The sequence below is a fragment of the Genypterus blacodes genome, unplaced genomic scaffold, assembly GCF_046128005.1.
Source record: "Genypterus blacodes isolate CSIRO-AG114 ecotype Tasmania unplaced genomic scaffold, CSIRO-AGI_Gbla_v1 ptg000032l_1, whole genome shotgun sequence".
Taxonomy (NCBI): Eukaryota; Metazoa; Chordata; class Actinopteri; order Ophidiiformes; family Ophidiidae; genus Genypterus; species Genypterus blacodes.
This window is the reverse complement of record NW_027466845.1, coordinates 1677605-1696956: the sequence shown is the minus strand read 5'-3', so window position 1 is coordinate 1696956 and position 19352 is coordinate 1677605. Positions and strand designations below refer to the sequence as shown.

Sequence of the window (19352 nt, the reverse complement as noted above, 5' to 3'; positions counted from 1 at the left end):
ACCCCAGCCACTCTTCAGTTCTTATGTAATGCCACCCGCAGATCTTGTTTTCTTCTGCTTGTCAGCTGCATGTCACATTGACAGAGCGCTGCGTGTTGAAGCACTCTGACATTGATGTTTAGTCGTCGTCCTGATGATTATCTTGCGCAAAAGACGGATTACCTGTTTTCCCAGGTAATTTCATCACTGTTTCTCTCATTTAAAAGTGACAGATGTATTTTAGTTTTAAATGTAACACAGTGGCGCTGCTCAGGGACTCACTGATGTCAGTGTGCAGCTTTGGCTCTCCGGACCTGACTGGAGATGGAGATGAGCTGTTTGTCTACCTCACAGGTCAGACTGCTCTCACATATTTCTCGCTTCACAGCGAGCAAGAGCACAACAGCTGCTGCCGCCACAACACCGCCACTGTTTTACAAAGCCATTAAATTTGCAGTTGATGAGCTTATGGTGAACATCAGCGTTCATAATAACCATTAAACATTCTGCTCAGGTGATCAGCACTCCAATAAATTATAACAAGCTTGTGTGAACACTGGAACTGGAGTCAGAGGGGATTTTAATGTTGGATCATAGAGGAAACTGTTTCTCATAAAAAAGAATCACAGGGAATTCTGAATGAGGTCATTACCAAACAGGAAATGTGTTTATTTTCATGTTGTGTCAAAACGTGTCCACTAATCCACTAAATCATCCTCTCAAGTGTTTCTCAGCAAATAAACAGCTGGTAACCCACATCATGATATCACCAGTTAGTCCTCAATGTTACTGTAGAGGAGCTAAGAAATGTTTCTTAACGCCACCATGTGGTTCATATATTTAATACAGGAAGAAACCTTTTTATCCGACTTCTCAGATTGACGGGTTATGCCAGACTAATGACTGGAAACCTGAACAGTAAATAATCGATCTGTCATTTATGTGTTTCCTAATGACAGGCAGGCCAGGATAAGAGGGTGGGAATGGGATGGGGGTTTCTCAACATGGTTGAAACTAGATCCAAGCACCTTCAGGCCCTCAATCCGGTCTAATCCAACTCCTATGTACCTAAAATGATGCGATTTGTACTCGCCAACCTTGCTGTTGACATCATCCTGCAAAAAAAGTATTTACCCTATGAGATCATTGCAATTTTCATCTACTTGTTCTTTACCTCAGGGTCTACGTATAAAGTTTAACAACAACCATAGTAATAATAATACAACCTTCCTTCTTTCTCTCTATCTCTCTCTCCTCTTCCCCCTTTTTCTGTATAAAAAATCCTCCATTGTATTCGCATGGTTGGCGTTTACAGGCCGGCTCCTCTCAGTTCCATCTCTGGTGAACATGTATGACCTCGCCGAGCTGCCCGATCATTCCCGCCAGCATCTCCACGTCGCTGCTCTCCCTCTCCAGCAGCTCGTAGCGCAGGCCGGAGATGTCCTGTTTGATCTCCTTCAGCTCACCTGTTGGAAAACGGCACCCCAAAGACAACTGTGGATGAGGTCACATGACCGCCACGAAGGCCAACAGCAGCAAAGAGGGCTCGGCCTACCTTCATTCACTTCGTCGCTGTCTCTATCTCTCTGCGCTTTTAAGATGTAGCGTTTGATGAGGCGACTCATTATCTTCTGTGTAATGAAGAATGGAAACTTATCAACACCTTATTGAAAGGAAACAAATTAACCTATTAATCCACAACAAACCCGGCGTGGAGCATTTGTTGACACTTGAAGGAAATCTGACATGAGAGCAAAACCTTATTATCCTTATCTAACCTTTGGAATGTCTTGGAATTGGAATTAAATGTTCATCAAATGCGGTTTGATCTCCATCCAAGTCATAATAACTGATGAAACTAATGAAGATAGCGGGGGAGGAATTTTTGAGCATTCCTCCCTACCAAACGCCTTCATTTCATCAATTTTAAACCTTTAAATAAGCTTTCGAACCTTCAGTATCTTGTATTTTACCTTTACCTACCTTTCTAAAGTAAAGATACAGAAGTGCTGCTTGGTGATTAGTGAGCGTCTGCAGGTGAGCGTGACGACTATCAGGAGAGTGCACCGCCATCTGATGACTGATTGCAGCGTCCTGATTGGAGGAGGAGCGATACTGATCTAGCCACAGAACGTTCTCTCTCTTGTTTGCATCACTTTGTGAACATTGTGTGAACTTTGTTGTTGTCCACTATCTTTTTCTTTTAATGAACACGTGAAAATCGAGCAATTTCCGTCGCTCTCTTTCTGCTGGAACCCTGTGGTTGGTTCTTTACCTCCTGTATTGCCGTGCAAACACAGACTTTTAGGATTTGTAGACTTATTTCTTTGGTAGTTTGCTAAATATGCAAGTCTGCAGGCACCTTTACAGGTCTCCTTCAAAGAGTCTGTGTTTTGGTGTTTTGTGATTGGAGCGATAGATTAGATCTGTGCCTCTTTAATGGAGGCTCTAACTCCAAGAGGTCAATAAATCAGAGAAATGCTTGTTTATCCAAGAAGGTCTGAGGGGCTTCATACATATTTCTGTGCAGATGCAAGACTCCATTTAAGTATCTTCATTCAATCAATCAGTAAATGAAGCACAAAAATACAGCACACCTTATTTGGGGTAATAATCATGCTGACAACTAACAGGAAATAGTATTAATAGCCTTTACTTGGTGATGAGTTGGACAGGATGAGGCCTCCACTCTCTCGTCCTCCTGTGGCCTCAGCTGAGAAGAGAGAGAAACAGAAGTGCTCAGTATTTCCTTACAGCCGCTCTTACAGGAGCAAATTGTGTTTGTTGCAGATAAAAAAAAAGAAAAATAGGGCACAAGCGAGTGTCTCACCTTGTTAAGTTCTGTCTCATCATTTCTATTTCCCTTGTTTTTCCCCGGAGGCAGTTTGCAGAGGAACTCCCTTATTCCCACTAAGAGGGTGATGACAGACTTGGGGCTGGGTATGAGGTTGAAAGGCACAGGCAGCGTGCCGCCGTGCTCGAAATACGAGAACCAGAGTTTGGCTCGAGCAAACTTCCACTCCACATCAGAATCATCCTGCGGTGACGAAGGATGAATAGAAAGAGGAGTGTGAGAGCATCAGCTGAGCCTCCATATTGTATTGGTCTCATTGTTTAACCAGTGATTAATGTCACTATAATGATGGAATGTAGGCGTGGACAATTGAGACTTACCTCAATTTCCTGGAAGGAGCTGTTGAACATGGCGATCAGCATGTTTAGGAGGACGATCACCATGATGATGTTATACACTCCGTACAGAACATAGCCTATATTTTCAATGAACTTATGATCGATGTTGATGACCACTGACTTCACTTCTGACAGTCCAAAGATGGCCCAAAATAAGGTTTTAAAGCTCTCTTCAAGCCTGGAGGAACACAGAAGAAGTGTGTTTGTTTACATCATACAGCTTCAACAACACTGTGGTGAAGTGGGAACTATTGTCACATGAATGGGATCTAAACTCACGTCGTAAAGGCGTCGTTGTGCTTGGCTCCGAGGTAGTACGAGTACAGATTAAACATGCCGATCATGAACGCCACAAAGACTGTTATGAAGATCACCATGAACTTAAAAATGTCCTTCACCGTCCTGCCCAGGGAGATCTGCAGAGGGCCGAAGCTCTCGTTGGCGGGCAGGATGTAGGCGATCCTAGAGAAGCTCAGCACGACCGCGATGGCGTAGAGGCCTTCAGATATGAGCTGAGGGTCAGAGGGCATCCAGCTGATTCGAGCTGGAAATGAAGCCATAGAGACAACGAGCTTGGTTTCTACACATTCCTTTATAGTTGATGCAACATTATTTAGAAATTGTATTTATGTATGCAGCAAAGAATCCTCCTGGTGAAATGTACAGAATATAGAGCCTGTGCATGATGTATATCCTTCTTTGGATACTCACCCAGCTGGAAGTACTGTATCTCAGAGGGTAAGCTCATGTTGGAGATGTCTGTGTAGTGTTTGTCCACGTAGCACTGAGCAGAGTAAGCGTGCCAGAAAGCCATTAATCTGGCGATGAAAGAGGTCATGAAAATGGCCAGAATACCAAAGTCCAGAAGGTTCCAGGGCTCTGACATGTACTCCCGAATGTCCTGCGACCAGATGCCTTTACATTCCTCCCAGATCTTCCCTATAAGAGGAATAAATCATGAATTTACCACACGCATATTTGGCTTTGTGAAACTCATAATTCACACTTGCATCAGGCATCAAATCACACAGGATTCGCTGATGATTTAAGATGGCAAAGAGCAGGAAAAACGACTACAAAGCAAAGGGGAACGTGTCACCTTGCCTTTCCGGAAAGTCACGGCAGCTCTGATTTACTGTGGCATTATGTGTTCGGAATACATAATTATCTGCGTGAGCAATTTCCTGGCATGATAGATGTTTGGATATTTGTAACTCCTCCGTGGCTCTCAGTACCCTTGACCCTGCATGCATAGACCAATGATTCAACAGTGTGGGAGCCGACTTAAATCAAAGCCACTATCAAGATGGAATGTTGGAAAGACGGGAGAAGAATATATTAACGCTGCTAAAATATGGTAATTTAATGGGAACAGGTTTGCCAGGACAGAACAAATGCATATTAATATGGATTTAGGGGGAGATGGAGGGAAGATCTATGACATTGACCTATGACCCAGGATATGATGAGAATCTCCATCCAGGTGAAGGGGGTGGTCTTCATCCGGAAAAGCTGTGAGGGGTGATCGTGGGTGGTCATGTTGGGCAGCAGTGACGTGCCGTCAAAACGGTCTGCGGCGTTCAGGATGAGCAGGCAGAGGAAGATCATGAAGGAAGCGGCGTGGGCCACAAACTTCAGGAAAGGCCCTCGCATGAGTTTCCCCAACTAGAGGGACACGAGAGGATAAGGAAACCAGACGTGAACTTCAAAGCAAGAGAACAGACTGAAGTGCTTTTTGTTGTTTGAAGCTTTAAGGCTCTGTACTTTTACTTCCTGTTGCATTTCGTCACAGATTTTTCACAAAAATATCAACTAGTTTAACCCCACTGAGGAATATCAACAGCTTAAGGAAAGAAAATGCAAAATATCCTCAAAGTAAAACTCACAGCATTTCCACTACTAAGTAAACAAATGTAAAACCTCTTCAATGGTAACAATCACAAATAAGACTAATTAGTTTAACGTATGTATGAATTTAGATACAATTTTATGAATCCACGAAACCAAAAAAGGACAAAACATTGCTTCCTTAAAACTTTCAGGAATCTAAACCGCTACCTCCTGCTGCCACTTGAGGTCACCAAAAAGCCTAGAATGAATGTGAGACCCTCCTGAATCAAACCAGTGATCTAAAACAACAAGTCACACAGATGAACTCGTCTGTCGCTCACCTTACTCGACGGTGCTATCAAGTACAAAAAAGCCAAAACGGGCAAACCGACAGCCACGCCAAGAACCAGGAGGATCTTCACTGCTGTGGTCTGCTGCCGTAGTCCAGACAGGTTCTCATACCAGATGGACAGGAGCTGCTGCTGGCAGTTTGGATGGGCCACAAACTGTACACAGTAATGTGGTGTGAGTGTATGAGAATGGAAACAAAAGTTCTAATCCTCATTGTTTAGCTGACAGTCTCACCTTTTTGACTTCATATTTTATTGCAAGTTTTAACCTCAGGAGGTTTTGTCTGCCGAAGGTTTCCGTGTCTCTGAAGGACTCTGTGTCCCCGTTTAAGACGGCTGCCACCTCCTCTGTGTTCCGGCACAAGTCCAGGAGTCCCACCACAAAGTCTTTACACTGCATGGACAGCTTCTTATAATCGTTCTGTAGAATAACAAAGACGGCAGCAAATTAAGCCCCAACATCCTGATTAGATAAATGTTACAGCAGTGAGCCTCTTGTATGTCTCAGGAACATAGACTCAGTATGGAGTTTATAAACCCTGTGTATCAAACCTTACAATAACAGAAAGTACAGAAAGATATTTTCTCTTTTGTTCTTGTCCCTGCTAACTCATTATTGCCCTGTGGAGGGTGCAGACAGACTCCTGCCAGCATGGTGATGTCACTCGCTGCTTCCTTTCACCTGATGATGGGAGTGTGTGTATGATTCTGACTGCGACCATCCAGGAAGCGAGACAAGCAGAGCAAACATGAACTCTTGCCAGGTTCTCACTCTCTATACGATGGAGCCCCCTGTTCTGTCCCCTGTGCCACTCGTGCATACGTGCAAAACAAGTGAAGCAATCCGTAATATGTAAATATTTCATACTCTACCTTGAACTCCTTCTCGATGTTGGCCAGGACTGCAAGCTCATTGCTGAGCTCCAGAGCTGCCATGACTGGATCCTCATTAGAGAGCGACAGATACGCCGGACTGGCCAGACCTTTGTAAGCGTTGATGCGAGATTGTGAATGACTGAAAGAGTCGTACTTCTGCTGGTCACTGCAGGCGCCGCACGGGCAGAAGTAGTCATGTGGTCGCTCTATCCTCGCCCCCTTCATCAGGAGCGTGTACACTATTTCAAACTCTTGGCATTGAGACGCGAGGATGATGGGAGTGATGTCATGAGAGAAGCGCGTGCCGTCTTCATCGTAGGCAAAGAAGTCGTCGTGTGTCTCTGCCTGGCTGGGGCTGTAAGTCAGCCTCTGGCCGTCTGCGAAGGCCTGATGGCTCAGTATGGCCTCCACGATGCGGACGTAGCCTTTACTGATGGCTAACAGCAAAGCGTCTCCGATCCTCGCCAGGTTTTTCTTCTGCAGCAGGAGCTTGATCACCTCCAAATGCTCGTTGGCAACCGCCAGCTGCAGCGCGTTCTGGCCCATGTAGTTCACACAGTTGACGTTGAGGCTGGACAGCTCCAGCACCCGCCTCACCTCGGGAATGTTCCCATATTCTGCAGCGTCTAAGAAGAGCTCCTCCGTCAGAGAGATGCTGGAGGAGGACTGGGCACAGAACATGTACCCGGCTCCCCGCAGGGCTTGTCTGCGGGGTTTAGCCATGATCTGACGTACCATCACGGCTCTTCTTTCCACTAAAACACAAGTAAACACATTATTAACCAAGACATGGAGCCAAATGTATAACTTATGAGAGCATTATTATTCCATACAGCTGTGAGATAAACTATTTTCTTATTTAGTAGATACAAAATCAGCCTGCTGGTTTAAAAAGACAGGCGGCTACAGTTTCAGACTGCAGTGACCCTAAACAGTCATATTGCAGAGGACAGCTGGTGTCATTTGAATTATAACTCACAGTACAAGTGTGACACCACCCACAGACTCATCATCTGCTCTCCTTCACTTCCCGGCCCGGTGCTGTCGAGCCATTTCTCTTCCCTTACAGCCTCAGCCTGATAGTTCACAGACTCTGTTTTGCATATCCGGAGCAGCATCACGCAACATTTTGCAACATTACACAGCAGCAGCACCCAAACGAAGGTGCTTTATGTTCCACTTTCCCTCGGCAGCTGTACAGTTGAGGTACATGTGCACCATATGGCAGTGACAGTTGCCTTTTCTGTGATCTCTAAACTAATTAAATTTCGTGTCACTGTCAAATGAGCTAGTGTACTTTCTGTTCGGTAACGAAGTAATACAATTGCTTTGGCACGGATGATGATGGATGACGGTCCCTTCATTCAATCATAATTAAGCTTAACAAGATTCCACACAAATGAGCAAGCTGAGTGTGCATGCAGTGTGCAGCTTTTATAAACACAAAGTGACACAGTGTTTAGATCTGGTGTGTTTGTATATGAATACAACACCTTTGCATTCACATGGTGTCGTTAGAGGCTCAGTGTGGATTTGTAACAATGCCAAAGAGGTTTTGTAGTGCGTCAGTGCCTCTTCATACTGACACACACACACACACACACACACACACACACATACACACACACACACACACACACACACACACACACACACACACACACACACACACACACACACACACACACACACACACTGGCGACAACTTTCTATGAATCAGGTTATATCAAAAGCTTGTGTTTACGTGATGAACACATGGAGGCGCTGTTCCCAATGCTGTTAAGGGGATTTAAGTAGAAAGAAAACTGGTAATTTGCTGATATTATAGACAAATTTATAACGATGCAGGAACTATAACAAAGTACACGTGACTGACTGACTTACTGCTGTGGTGATTACATTAAAGTCCATTTAAGAGTATTAGACCGGAGAGTTAATTTCGCTAATAAATTAAAAATCGATTCTCTAATGCATTAAAGTAATCAAAGTGTCTCACTCACCTCACGGATGTCTGACGCTCTGTTTGTAAACCCAGAACCCCAAACCCGAACCGAACCTGCTGCAGATGAAGCCTGGCATCATGTCCCCCGCCCGCTGCATGCAAACCTGCAGCCTGGAGCCCACCTGTCTGTCACACTGGCTCTCACAGCCCCCCGCTGAGTCTGAGAGTGCGTTTGTGTGTGTGCTGACGGTGCTGACGGTGCTGCGCCTGCGTCACCGGGCGGCTTTCATGCAGCTTTGGGACGCTTCTCTCAGCAGGCTTCATTTCCTCTTAATGCCCCAAATCAAGTTTGCCATACTACAGCTGTTCTATTTATAAAGATGTAGGCTGCCCCTTTTCCCTATATGCTGTTTACTCTATTAACACGTACCGTCACCCATACACCCAGTGTGACATTGTCAATTAAAAGTAATTATTTTTTGAAGAGTAGAACTAGTTTGAGTCGATTGTCAATATAAAGGCTACAATAAATTGCAGCACTAATTCATTTACTGACAGTCTGCAGTGGATTATGTGGCGCAGTGATCCGTGTAAAAGGTAAAACAATCAGGAAAAAGGAGATTTCCCCAAATCCTCTTATCTCACTGTGCAATCAACGTTTCCATCACACCTTCACTGTTTATTTACGAGGGCCATGGTAACAGCAGGAGAGCTCTTTCAAAGTATTTCTTCTTTCGTTATTTGTCCAGTATGCTATCTTAGCTATGCTGAATGTATTTGTGTATATTCTATATGATATTCCCGTTTTGCATATTGGAAGAAGCCCATTATGGATTATAGATTATCTACAATATACAGAATAAATTATCACGTCCTCATCTACCAAACGAAATAAGGCATTCGTTTGTCTACTTTAATGTCACCTTTAAAAAAACAGAAAATAAGTAATCTTAAACTAAATAGCCTTTATCTTACAAACCAACTAAATTTAAAGCACGTGCTGAAGAAAACTGCAGAAAATCTACAGAATATTTATTATTATTTATTATTTTGATTATATAACATTTCGACAATTATTATAATGAAATATAAATACCGTCACTCCACAGTGTTGCCTTTGTTATAATATTTCCGGCACTACCTGGAAGCACATGAACGCAGCACTCCTTACCGTGGCGCTGCGCCCCCTGTTGGCCACTACCATAATTACATCACCGTGACGGTTGTCAGGGAAGTGCGTCCTCTGTTGCCACAATGGTGGAAACATACACAGACAGACACAAAGGTGAGGAGGAGAGAGAAAAACGTTAAATTAGCCCGAAAATGTCGGACTTTTTCCTCTGACGTCACTCGTAGCGCTCCCGTATTAAAGACAGCGACAGTATCTGACGCCATCAGTCGTGAAGAGCGATGGACTGGAGTGTGTTTGCGAGTTGACCTGAGCGGCGGAAATGGTTGAACGATCCCAGCACCGCAAATGTTTGAGAACGAAGAGCAACCGGCCAAGTTAGCTGTGATGCAAGTTCACCAGGACAAGTTCTTCTACAACTCGTATCCTACTGATGAATTTATCCTGTGGAGTTATGAAAGAAACGAGAATTGTGTATATTTAGTAGAACAAATGTGGAGATGATTGACCAAATAGGTAATTGACCGGTCAATGGCTTTCTTGTATACTCCACCTAAGTTTAAAGTAGTGTTATTATTAATTCTGACTGTGTTTAGGTGATACAGCTTAGGATTTGAGACGAATAACTTCAATTTGAGACACTACATAAATCTAGGAGTGGTACAGATTTGTTTTCCTTATTCGTTGCCTTTTGTGCATCTGATTGTTGATCTCTGGATGTTATTTGAGACGTTATATGTCATGCCGGACTTCATAAATGTGATTTTTTTTTCTCAAAGCAATGAATAACAGGTGTCCTTAGCTGTTCCTCTCCAGAAATTCCAGGTTGGGAGCTCATGGAGGCCTCATGGATGAGCGGCAGTTTTTGCTGGAGGAGCAGAAGTCATGTCGGGCCCGAGCACTCAAATTCTCCGGGGAAACAAACCGACGCAGAAAGTCAGTGCCAGTCTCTCGTACTAATGGAAGATGGCTTTTGTTTTTGTTTTACCATCAGTTGGTCGAATTCTGACCGATTGTCTCTTTACATTGAAGCCCAGATGTGTGTGTGTGTGTGTGTGTGTGTGTGTGTGTGTGCGTGTGCGTGTGCGTGTGCGTGCGTGCGTGTGTGTGTGAGAGACAAGATTTTGCAGTCTCGACCTGGAAACAGATCTTCTGGCCCACGGAGCGACTGTGAGCTTAAGTCGTGACTAACCTGTCATCTCTGTGGCCACTAAAGCTGCTGAGTTCAGTGCCCTACGAGGCCAAAATCCCTAATGGATGATGACCTTTTAAATCTGTGCTTCCATGGTTACCTTCAGGTCGAAACGTGAATGTTAATGTTTCTGTGAAAGTGTTTAAGGTCAATGCAAATACGGCTGCAGGCGGAGGTCAGTTGATCTATGAGAGGCAATTAGACCATGCAGATTGGTGCAGCAATATAAGAATATTGATTAATGCCTTTTCTTTTTTTTTGCCTCAAAATACAATTAGTCTTTGCTGACAGTAACCAAATGTATTGATTCTTCAGAATGATTGTGTAAATCTTTTCATTCACTGCACATCCGTTACCCTGCATGTTCCCCTCGTCTGCTGAACTATTCATGTGAGCACTATTTACTTACACCACAGCTCCTTTATTCATGAAGCACACACACACGTCGTTGCTGCATCAGAACTCACAGCAGCCCATATTATTATTGCGCTCCAACAGTTTGTGCCCTCAGCAGAGAGAAGTAGCTTTAACTTATTAATGACTCCCTTGAAAACACACCTGGGGTAATGGACTCAGGTTTCTGTATCTAAAACATGACCAGAGCAGATTTAATCAGTGAAATTGTGCCTCGGTGTCTGATGCGGTGCTGCTTTCCCTGGCTTCAGGGCGCTGGAGGAGAGGAGGAAGCAATGGGCCGTGCAGGAGCAGCGACTCAGGGAGAACATCCTTCAGCAGCGCAGGCAGAGAGTGCAGGAGGCCACCGAGCGATTCCAAAGAGGACATCTGCCTCCTCCCCAAAGACAAAGGCCATGTTAGTGTCATACCTCGCGTATGACTCTGCTCTGAGAAATAATATGCAACAGTCTGTAAACATTTGAGGGTCTTAATCTTTCCCATGTGGTGTTTTAGCTTTTAGAAATATTGTCCCGAATATTGAAGATGCCCTCAGTCAGATTCAAGGCACGTTGAAAACATTCACCCGGCAGTCTTCTCTCCTGTCCAGTAACTCCAACATTAACAGGTAAAAAGAATATTTATTTTGAGTGATGTCATCCTCATGTGTCCAAATGTTCACCTTCACACCCTGAGCCAGGTGACTGAGGTCACATGGGGGTCATTGGAGTCAGTGACATGAGAGTTGTTGGTGTTGGGTGTCATGATTCCAAGGACTCAAGTGACTCAGATGATTGACACATAATAAGCAATCGAATGAAATGGATGCTATTTTCCGGAAAGTGATAACATTCATTTGACTTAAGTTGTCATCTGGTCCGAGATGTGAATGAGGTTTTTTTTACAATAAGAGCTTTCAGCAATGTATGTTATGTCGATACCTGAGGCATCATTTGTCACGTTTATGTGTAGGACAGCTAGAGGAGTCATATGTTTGATCTATCGGTGTATTTGTCTGATCTCTTGATTGATTCAGGGGTTGCCCTCCCGCTCCTAAACCTCCCACGGTTTCTAAATCGTCCCACTGCCGAGCGGCTGAGGAGGCCTACGCTAAAGTGCTGACGGAACAGAGCACAGTTTGGTTCAGGAACAGTCAACAGCCTCAAAAGACTCAAGAGAAGGAAGATGATGCGTTCAGTGTACAGGTAGGAGCCAGTGTGTGAAAAGCAAAAGAACTGTGTGTGTGTTGCTGCATTGCTTTGGGAAACCCACACAAACTAATTCACAAATTCTGTCCATTTTCCTGTTCAATGTGTCAAAATCTCCTCTATACGTAACAGAAATCAATCAACCAATAATACGAGCACAATTCCTTTAATTGTCTTAAATAATTCATAAATATCACAATATTGGAAAGCGTCAGTGGATCTTATTATTCGTGTCAGTCAGCATGTGGTCTCTAGGGGGCAGCAGGGTGGCATCACTCCCTCCTGGCTGCCTTAAGGCTCCATCGCCCTTGTGGAGTGTGTGTCTGAACAGCTGTTTGAGAAAGTTTCATAAGTTTCATAAGATATGTACTTTACCTGCAGCTATCAGTGTGAGAGCTGCACACGTCAACATGGGGCAGACCGAGCTAAGCTAAAGCTAAGAGAGTGAGAAGAAGTGAAAGAAGTGTATAAACAGTGAAGGGAAGAATGCAAGAAGTTGTATTTTACATTCAATGACCCTCTAAAGGTTCTTTTACATAATTCATCTTTGTCACAATGCAGCACAGGCCTGATATTATTTTAAAACGTGCTGATTCAGATCCAAAACCACAAAGGAGCTGCTGTTGTACAAAGGTGTCTCACATTAAGAATATGTAAATGTCTCTTTCTTTAAACCTCATTTAGTTTGGACTGTCTCCTCATTATGTTATCAAAGCAGATGTGTTTACATTCCGCATATCTCCCCGCAGACAAGGTGACGCTTCAAACATTGTTCTGTGAAGCTGTTCTGTTGTCATCACTATAGTATGTCACTCATGCAAAGATAAATAAAACCCTACAACCTTTGAGTCACATCAGGAAGTAAAGTTTGCAACACCAGTTTACGTGTTGTAGCAAAGTTTCGTTTCCGTGAATAGAATAGTAACTAAATAAAGAAGCGAGTGTAAAATGATAAAAGGTAAAATAGAAGATGTGTAAATGTTCTTATCAGCTTGTTGTCTTTAACATATTAAACCACCAAGGCCTTTTGTTCTGTGGCATTCAATACATTGTTGTGGAAAAATGAAAGGGGGGTATGAGGTAAAGTGTAATCTTAGCCTTGAATTTGCCTGCCAAGACGTGCTTGAGCATCAGCAGAGCAAACAAGGCTCCTTTTAGAGACATGACAGCTCCGTCAGTGAACACTCAGTTTCCCCTAATTCCCTCTCAAACGCCGTGTCACCTATTTTATTTGTGTTGCAGCAGATATATGGAAAATGTAACGCATCGTCTTACTTCTGCCTTCATATTTCAGGAAGACGCCGCGTCTCCTCTGTGTAATTCCGAAAGCCTTTCAAGTCCGGACAGCTTGGAGGAAGAGGAACCCACCCGCAGGAACGTTAATCTACAAAGCTCATATTCGTCCTTGTTGCTTGACCTAAAGAAACCCGTACTAGTCCAGAGAAGCCAAAATGACTCATCTCCCTCATCCAAGCAGAACTGTTTCTCAGTGATGATGCTTGTTGACGATAAATCAGCCCAACAGAGACAAACTTGTGAACCGACACACAAAAAACAAGAAGAGCTTAACAACAGGATGCACGACCCGTACAAAGCTTCTTGCTACTTCACATCTATTGCACAAACTCCCAAAACAGAAGCTCGGCCTGCTCTCAACAACGGCAGCCTGTTAACTAAGATCGCAGACGCAGATCCAAAGTGTTGTGATGAAGATTCGGCGCGAAGTAGCCCCAACGACAACGTGATCGTGGTAGCAATTAATGAGCCGGCTCCCGCCGACGCAGCACTGGGATCCTGTCAGGAGCCACGGCTTGCTCCGAGCCAGCGTGTCCATGACGACATACAATTAAAGCATCTATCGGCGACAGAGCTTCTTTTGCCGGCTAAAAATGGCAACGGCGAAGACATTATTTTTGGTGCTCGTCCAAAGCCTAATATTTTCCCGACACATAACACAACAGATAACGCATCAAGAGGAGAAGCGATCCAGCAAACAAGAAAAGAAAACCACTATCTATCATCCCAGAAAGAGTTTAGTGTTTCTCTAAACAACCTCAATAAGATTTTAAACTCGGAGCCCAAAATAGAGAAACCCGTGAGTACAGTAACACTGCAACATGCATGCTTGTCTAACATTCAATCAGTCACTCCCAAGTGCCTGAAGGAGGAAGTGCAAACATTGCCTCTCTCCGTGGGGATGTCTCATTCAGACTCCAAGATCTGTCAAGTGAGATTCATCAAAGGGATCCTTAAAAAACAGTCGGCAGACGACACCTCTCCGTACGGCTCAGGACATATCATCTTTGCTAAACAGGTTGTAGCCATAGCGATTAGAGACAGTATCGAACTGACCAGGGCAAAGAGCAAGGAGGCGGAGGACAAGACCATCAAAAAGAAGTTGCGTTGGTTCGATGAGGTACATTTGGAAAACGAGGACAAAGACCAGAATGTAAACATAGGGAGACAGATGAAAGCTAAGGACTCCAATCTATCTCAGTCAAAGAATAACTCAGTAGACCACCAGCTAAGCATCACTGCGGTCTCAGGGGCTTACAAGCTTGGACCCGGCGTGACCCCTCCAGCCTCCACTAGTTATCACTTTACAAAGCAAGCTTGGGCAGATGTTGGGGTTCAAGTCAGCATGCCCCAGGAGCGAGGAGACGAGGTCAAGGTGCCACAGAGCAGCACCAGGACGGGAGGCCCCAAGGTCCCTAGGAGAGCACGTTCGGCCAGACCTACGGTGGTTCCTGTTTCCTCGCCGGCTAGAAAGGGCACCGTCATACGACCTCAATCTGCCACCGAGGTGACTCAGATTGCTAACACTCAAGGGAAGATGATGATGCCTCGTCCTCCTCCCAGGACAGAAACAGTGGAAGAAAAGACAGGAGGGAGGACAGCATACAACACCAGGACTCCACTTAACATGGATCACGCTGGTGTCAACTGTAAACAAGCCCCAGATGTACAACAAGACCCCCACAAGGACAATCCTGGAAGCCTTTTCTCGCCTCAAGCCCATCATGTTATCCGGACAGATAGTAATGTTATGTACACACCAGTGCCACCGACGTATACCTGCTCCGTCTTAGAGGGCAACGCCAAGAGCCCCCCTCGCCCAGGCCATCAGGAACCCCAGGACTGCCGCGGACGAAGGGGACTGGTGTACACGGAGAAAGAGCTGTGTTTAGACTGCACTCCCACAGACGAGGAGATCTCACAGCTCTGGCAGGGGGTTCGCAATGCCTTAGCCACCAAGGATGGTAATGTATATTTTGGCTGACGGCCCCTCACGCAGCTTAGTCCCAGTCCATGCGTCTCTCTGTCTCTGTTTCTCTGCGTCTCTGCGTCTCTGCGTCTCTGTGCCTCTTCCAGGTTGTGTATCACAGTGCATTGTTCCCTTTTAAACCTTTGGAGCTTTCCCCTTGCACAGATTTACACTTCTGTTGCCCCTTTGAACCTTGGAGCAGACAGTGTTCACACGCTGACATAGTCAAAGGGAGATCCAGTGTCTTAGCTACATGGTGTTTGCCTGCCAGTTTACAATGGTGTGACAGATTTCACTGGAAAGTTGCTGTTCTTGAACTGAATCAGTGTGTCATGTTGTCTTTGGCTCTCTCTCGCCTGCCACGTTTACGGGTTTCCTCTTCCAAAAAAATTAATGTGTTGCCATGCTCCTCTTGTGGATCGCCCCTTGTTTTGATATTGAACAATCGGCGAGGTTGAGGTCTTGATTACTTTTCTTCAGAAAGGGAAACCGCTAACCTCTGTTCAAATAAATGGAACATTCTGCCAGACTTTTTTGTTTTTTCACAGTGGACTTAGGTGACCCGAGAAACTTCCTGACTCACAATGGCCTGTTGTCTGCCTTGCCTCAAGCTCGTGCCAATCTGTCCCATGTTACCGGCAGCAGTGATAGTCTTATCGCAGGACAGGAGCCACTGGCTTCTTTCTTACTCTGAAACGCTGGATCTTAAATTACATCGTAATTAGATGGATGAATGTATAGATGGATGATGGGGCACTTCATCAGTAGAGGGGTCTCATGAGAGTTCCTGTCTGTTTTACTCAGCGTGCACAGTGGTGCTACAGCAAGGGCGAACACATAATACAATGTACTTTACTTTAAACAGCAGCTTTTCATGCAGATATATTTCTTACAGTGTCGATAAGGACAATATAAAAGTCAAAACTGCGGCGGCAGGAAAATCATTAGCGACCGTGATGGAATCAGCATTACAGTGATCTCTCTTTGTGTTGTTTGCTCCGTTTCTCCTGCAGCATTGTGTCACACACAGGCAGTTGTTATTCACAAGCTCAACAATATCTGTCATGATTTACGCTCGTCGAGTGCCGGCTAAAGACGAGGATTAGTTCTAATGCAGCCGGCTCACTGTGCATCTGTGAACATTTCTGCTGCTGTTGTTGTGTTTTGCCGGTGTGTGTGTGCGTGCGTGTGTGTTTGTGTGTTGTGTATCAGTAAGTCTGTTGGTCTTTGCAGAAAGAGCCCTCATCAGGAGACAGGAGAGCAGCAGAGCTGGGAGGAGGAACTACAGGGGGGAGCAGAGCAGACAAGCTCCCGGCTCAGGGAACAGAAGGTTTCCTCTGCCCTCTCAGGTACATGCATGCAGCTGCCCCGTGGGGAAGAGTGAGGATAAGTCCGTAAGATCAGTCCAGGGTGTGTTCAGACTTGTTGCGTTGTGTAGTCGCTTTCATTGTGTCCTTAGCGTTGGTAGAAATTGACTAGACGCCCCGATTGAGGCTTCTCAAGGCGAGGCTGCTCAGACAGACGAGTCTCCAGGGATTCACAAAAATAAACTTTGCACTGTCGTCGTCTCTGTTTGAGCTTGTCTGTGTGTGCATGCGGTCGTGATTGACGCTCCCCGCCTAGACGTGTTGCAGTGTAAACAGCACGCATGTTATTTACTAAGAGGATTAACGTGTCTGTGTCTTCTGCTTTGTTTAGCCACTAAAACAGGCTGGAGACCTGGTTAGACTGTATCCCAGCACATGTGACAAGGCCTTTACACATGAAGGTAAAGTGTGTGTGTGTGTGTGTGTGTGTGTGTGTGTGTGTGTGTGTGTGTGTGTGTGTGTGTGTGTGTGTGTGTGTGTGTGTGTGTGTGTGTGTGTGTGTGTGTGTGTGTGTGTGTGTGTGTGTGTGTGTGTGTGTGTGTGTCTCTGTTACTTTTTATTGCTTTTGCTTAAAAACTTAAGTGAGGGCAGGACAGAAGTGACTCCCTCTGCCTGTGCCTCTGCTCAGTGCTGGACAGTGCAGCCCACTTCCACCTGGCTGACGGACGAGCCGGAGGCCCGCTGGAAGACAAGCGTCTGACGGCTGCCATGGAAACAGCCAAAACACAGAATAGCCGAGCTGTGCACCAGCAGCACAGCCAGCAGCACGGACTCACCGCCATCTCCATGGAAGAACAGAGAATCCTCCTCTCCCTGGACAGACTCAACCACCAGCTGCACTGTGAGTGGTGAAGGATGAACTGATCAACTTGATTGTATTATTTGGGATAAAACACCAAAGCATGAATTTTGTTGCCACGTATCTGGAAGTTCACCCCTGCCCCCCGCCTGTCTTCCAGGTGTGCAGGAACATGGAGCTGCTAATTCTGGCTTTGCTCTGATCGATGCTCCCTGTGTAAGTAAGAGTTTCTGAGGGAATCCTTGCTTGTTGCGACACGACGCGCCTTTGATCTTCTCTTCCTCAACGTCTTTCAATGTTTTCAGGAAGTGAAATCAACTACAATCCATCACAAGCTTCGGGCATTCCCAGCTGACAGCCGCTCTGGAAACCAGAGGAAATTGTGACCTAAGGCTGTACGGTCCACAGTGGTCTTCCCCTCCACCATTACACACATCCTGCTGGATCAACAAGCACTTTATTAGCCTGCAGAATGACTTCAGCCTCCCTGCTGGAGGAACATACACACACATGTACCTGCAACTTTAACACAAACTGAATATTGGGGTGAAATAATGTTGAGATTTGTTTTGTTTTTATGCCATCTGCTGTGGGAAAATAAACATACTTTAGCTTTTCATTAACCAGTTAAGTGCTCATAGCCTTAGTGCCTCCATTACACACACACACACACACACAGATTATACAGTGTGTGATATTTATTTGCTCACAAATGCAAAATGTCCAGTGGGTTCACGCCACTTTTTGATTTTTATAATTGAATTAGACCTGCTGTATGCTCCGTATGCCCACACAATAAGATATATGCTATGTATATATATGTATAATATCCATAAATATTTTTTAAATCTATGTCTTTCTTTGTGTGTGTTTTACAGAGTGAAACTACTTTTTGAAACTATTTTGGGAGCATATTGACAGTAAGCTGAACAAACCTTGTTGTTATGTTTCTGATAACCTGTCTGGGTTCTGTATGTTTGGCAGAGTTTCTGTTTCCTCAGCCATAACAGTCAATAAATGTTCTGACGGAGGAAATTAAATGGTTTATAGAGAAATGTCACAATGCCAAAGGTGTGTTTGCCTTTCTTTGATGCTCGCAGAGAGGATGATTACCTCTTGTGCACTCGACTCAACCTACTGGCTCAACAAGGTGAGCCTCTGCCAGAGGGCCTCCGGACTGCTGGTGCAACTGCATCTACCTGAACTTTACTCTTCTTTAAGGCCAAATGACAGTCATTAATGTAAATCAGAGGATTAGATTCTAATCTCTTGGTATTTTATTTGCATGTCATTGTGTTTTGTCTGTCTGTCTGTCTGTCTGTCTGTCTGTCTGTCCCATGTTTACAGAGGGTGAAATGCAGTTTTACCATAGAGACGTAGATGTGCTTGAAATTATTGATTGGAACATATGTGAATGAAATGAGGGGGAGGGAAATATGTCAGTCGTCACACTGAAAGCAGCAGAGAAGAGACAGCCTAAAGAATGAGCAGTGACGCGGCTGAGATAGCTCACCGGCGCACACTGACCTGATTGGAGAAAGTAATGAATGAAATGTGACGTAGCCGACTAGAAGAGAGGGAGGACATTGATTGGAGGAGCCGGGACATGAGTGACGGGACCTGTGAGCGAAGGCTCGTCGCTTACACACATCGGTGATGTGAGTCGGGTCGCCCCTCCTTTGTCTGCGTGTCTAGTTTTGCCCCTCAGTCGGCTTGCTCAGACTTGCAACCAGAGGTGGAGGAAACCCAAGCTCCTCTGCAGAGAGCTCCCAACCATGATGAACCTTCATGTTGCTGGCTTTATCTACAGGCTTCTGCTTCTATGCATGT

The 19352-nt window shown here is 45.0% G+C and overlaps 2 protein-coding genes across 5 annotated transcripts; one reads left to right on the top strand and one right to left on the bottom strand.

Annotated features, from left to right (window-relative positions):
• Positions 1-671: 671 nt before the first annotated feature.
• On the bottom strand, positions 672-6965 carry trpc6b (transient receptor potential cation channel, subfamily C, member 6b). 4 transcript variants are annotated; one of them, XM_076145991.1, is made up of 11 exons: positions 6225-6965; positions 5587-5772; positions 5343-5507; positions 4620-4836; positions 3883-4110; positions 3451-3715; positions 3154-3349; positions 2810-3016; positions 2636-2692; positions 1535-1610; positions 672-1445 (listed from the first exon to the last, which is right to left on the bottom strand). In XM_076145991.1, the coding sequence occupies exons 1-11, from the start codon at positions 6963-6965 to the stop codon at positions 1306-1308; spliced, it is 2478 nt and encodes an 825-aa protein (XP_076002106.1). In that variant the 3' UTR covers positions 672-1305. The 4 variants fall into 4 exon arrangements, with proteins under 4 accessions (XP_076002106.1, XP_076002108.1, XP_076002105.1 ...); XM_076145993.1 differs by lacking the exon at positions 2636-2692 and adding an exon at positions 2219-2236; XM_076145990.1 differs by having other exon boundaries at positions 2636-3016.
• A 2484-nt stretch (positions 6966-9449) lies between these two features.
• On the top strand, positions 9450-18486 carry cep126 (centrosomal protein 126). The gene is made up of 11 exons (XM_076146355.1): positions 9450-9720; positions 10115-10234; positions 11156-11301; positions 11400-11511; positions 11920-12088; positions 13386-15351; positions 16590-16705; positions 17055-17124; positions 17352-17564; positions 17683-17738; positions 17828-18486. Exons 1-11 carry the CDS (start codon positions 9647-9649, stop codon positions 17906-17908), a joined length of 3123 nt encoding a protein of 1040 aa, XP_076002470.1. The 5' UTR covers positions 9450-9646; the 3' UTR covers positions 17909-18486.
• Positions 18487-19352: the final 866 nt, after the last annotated feature.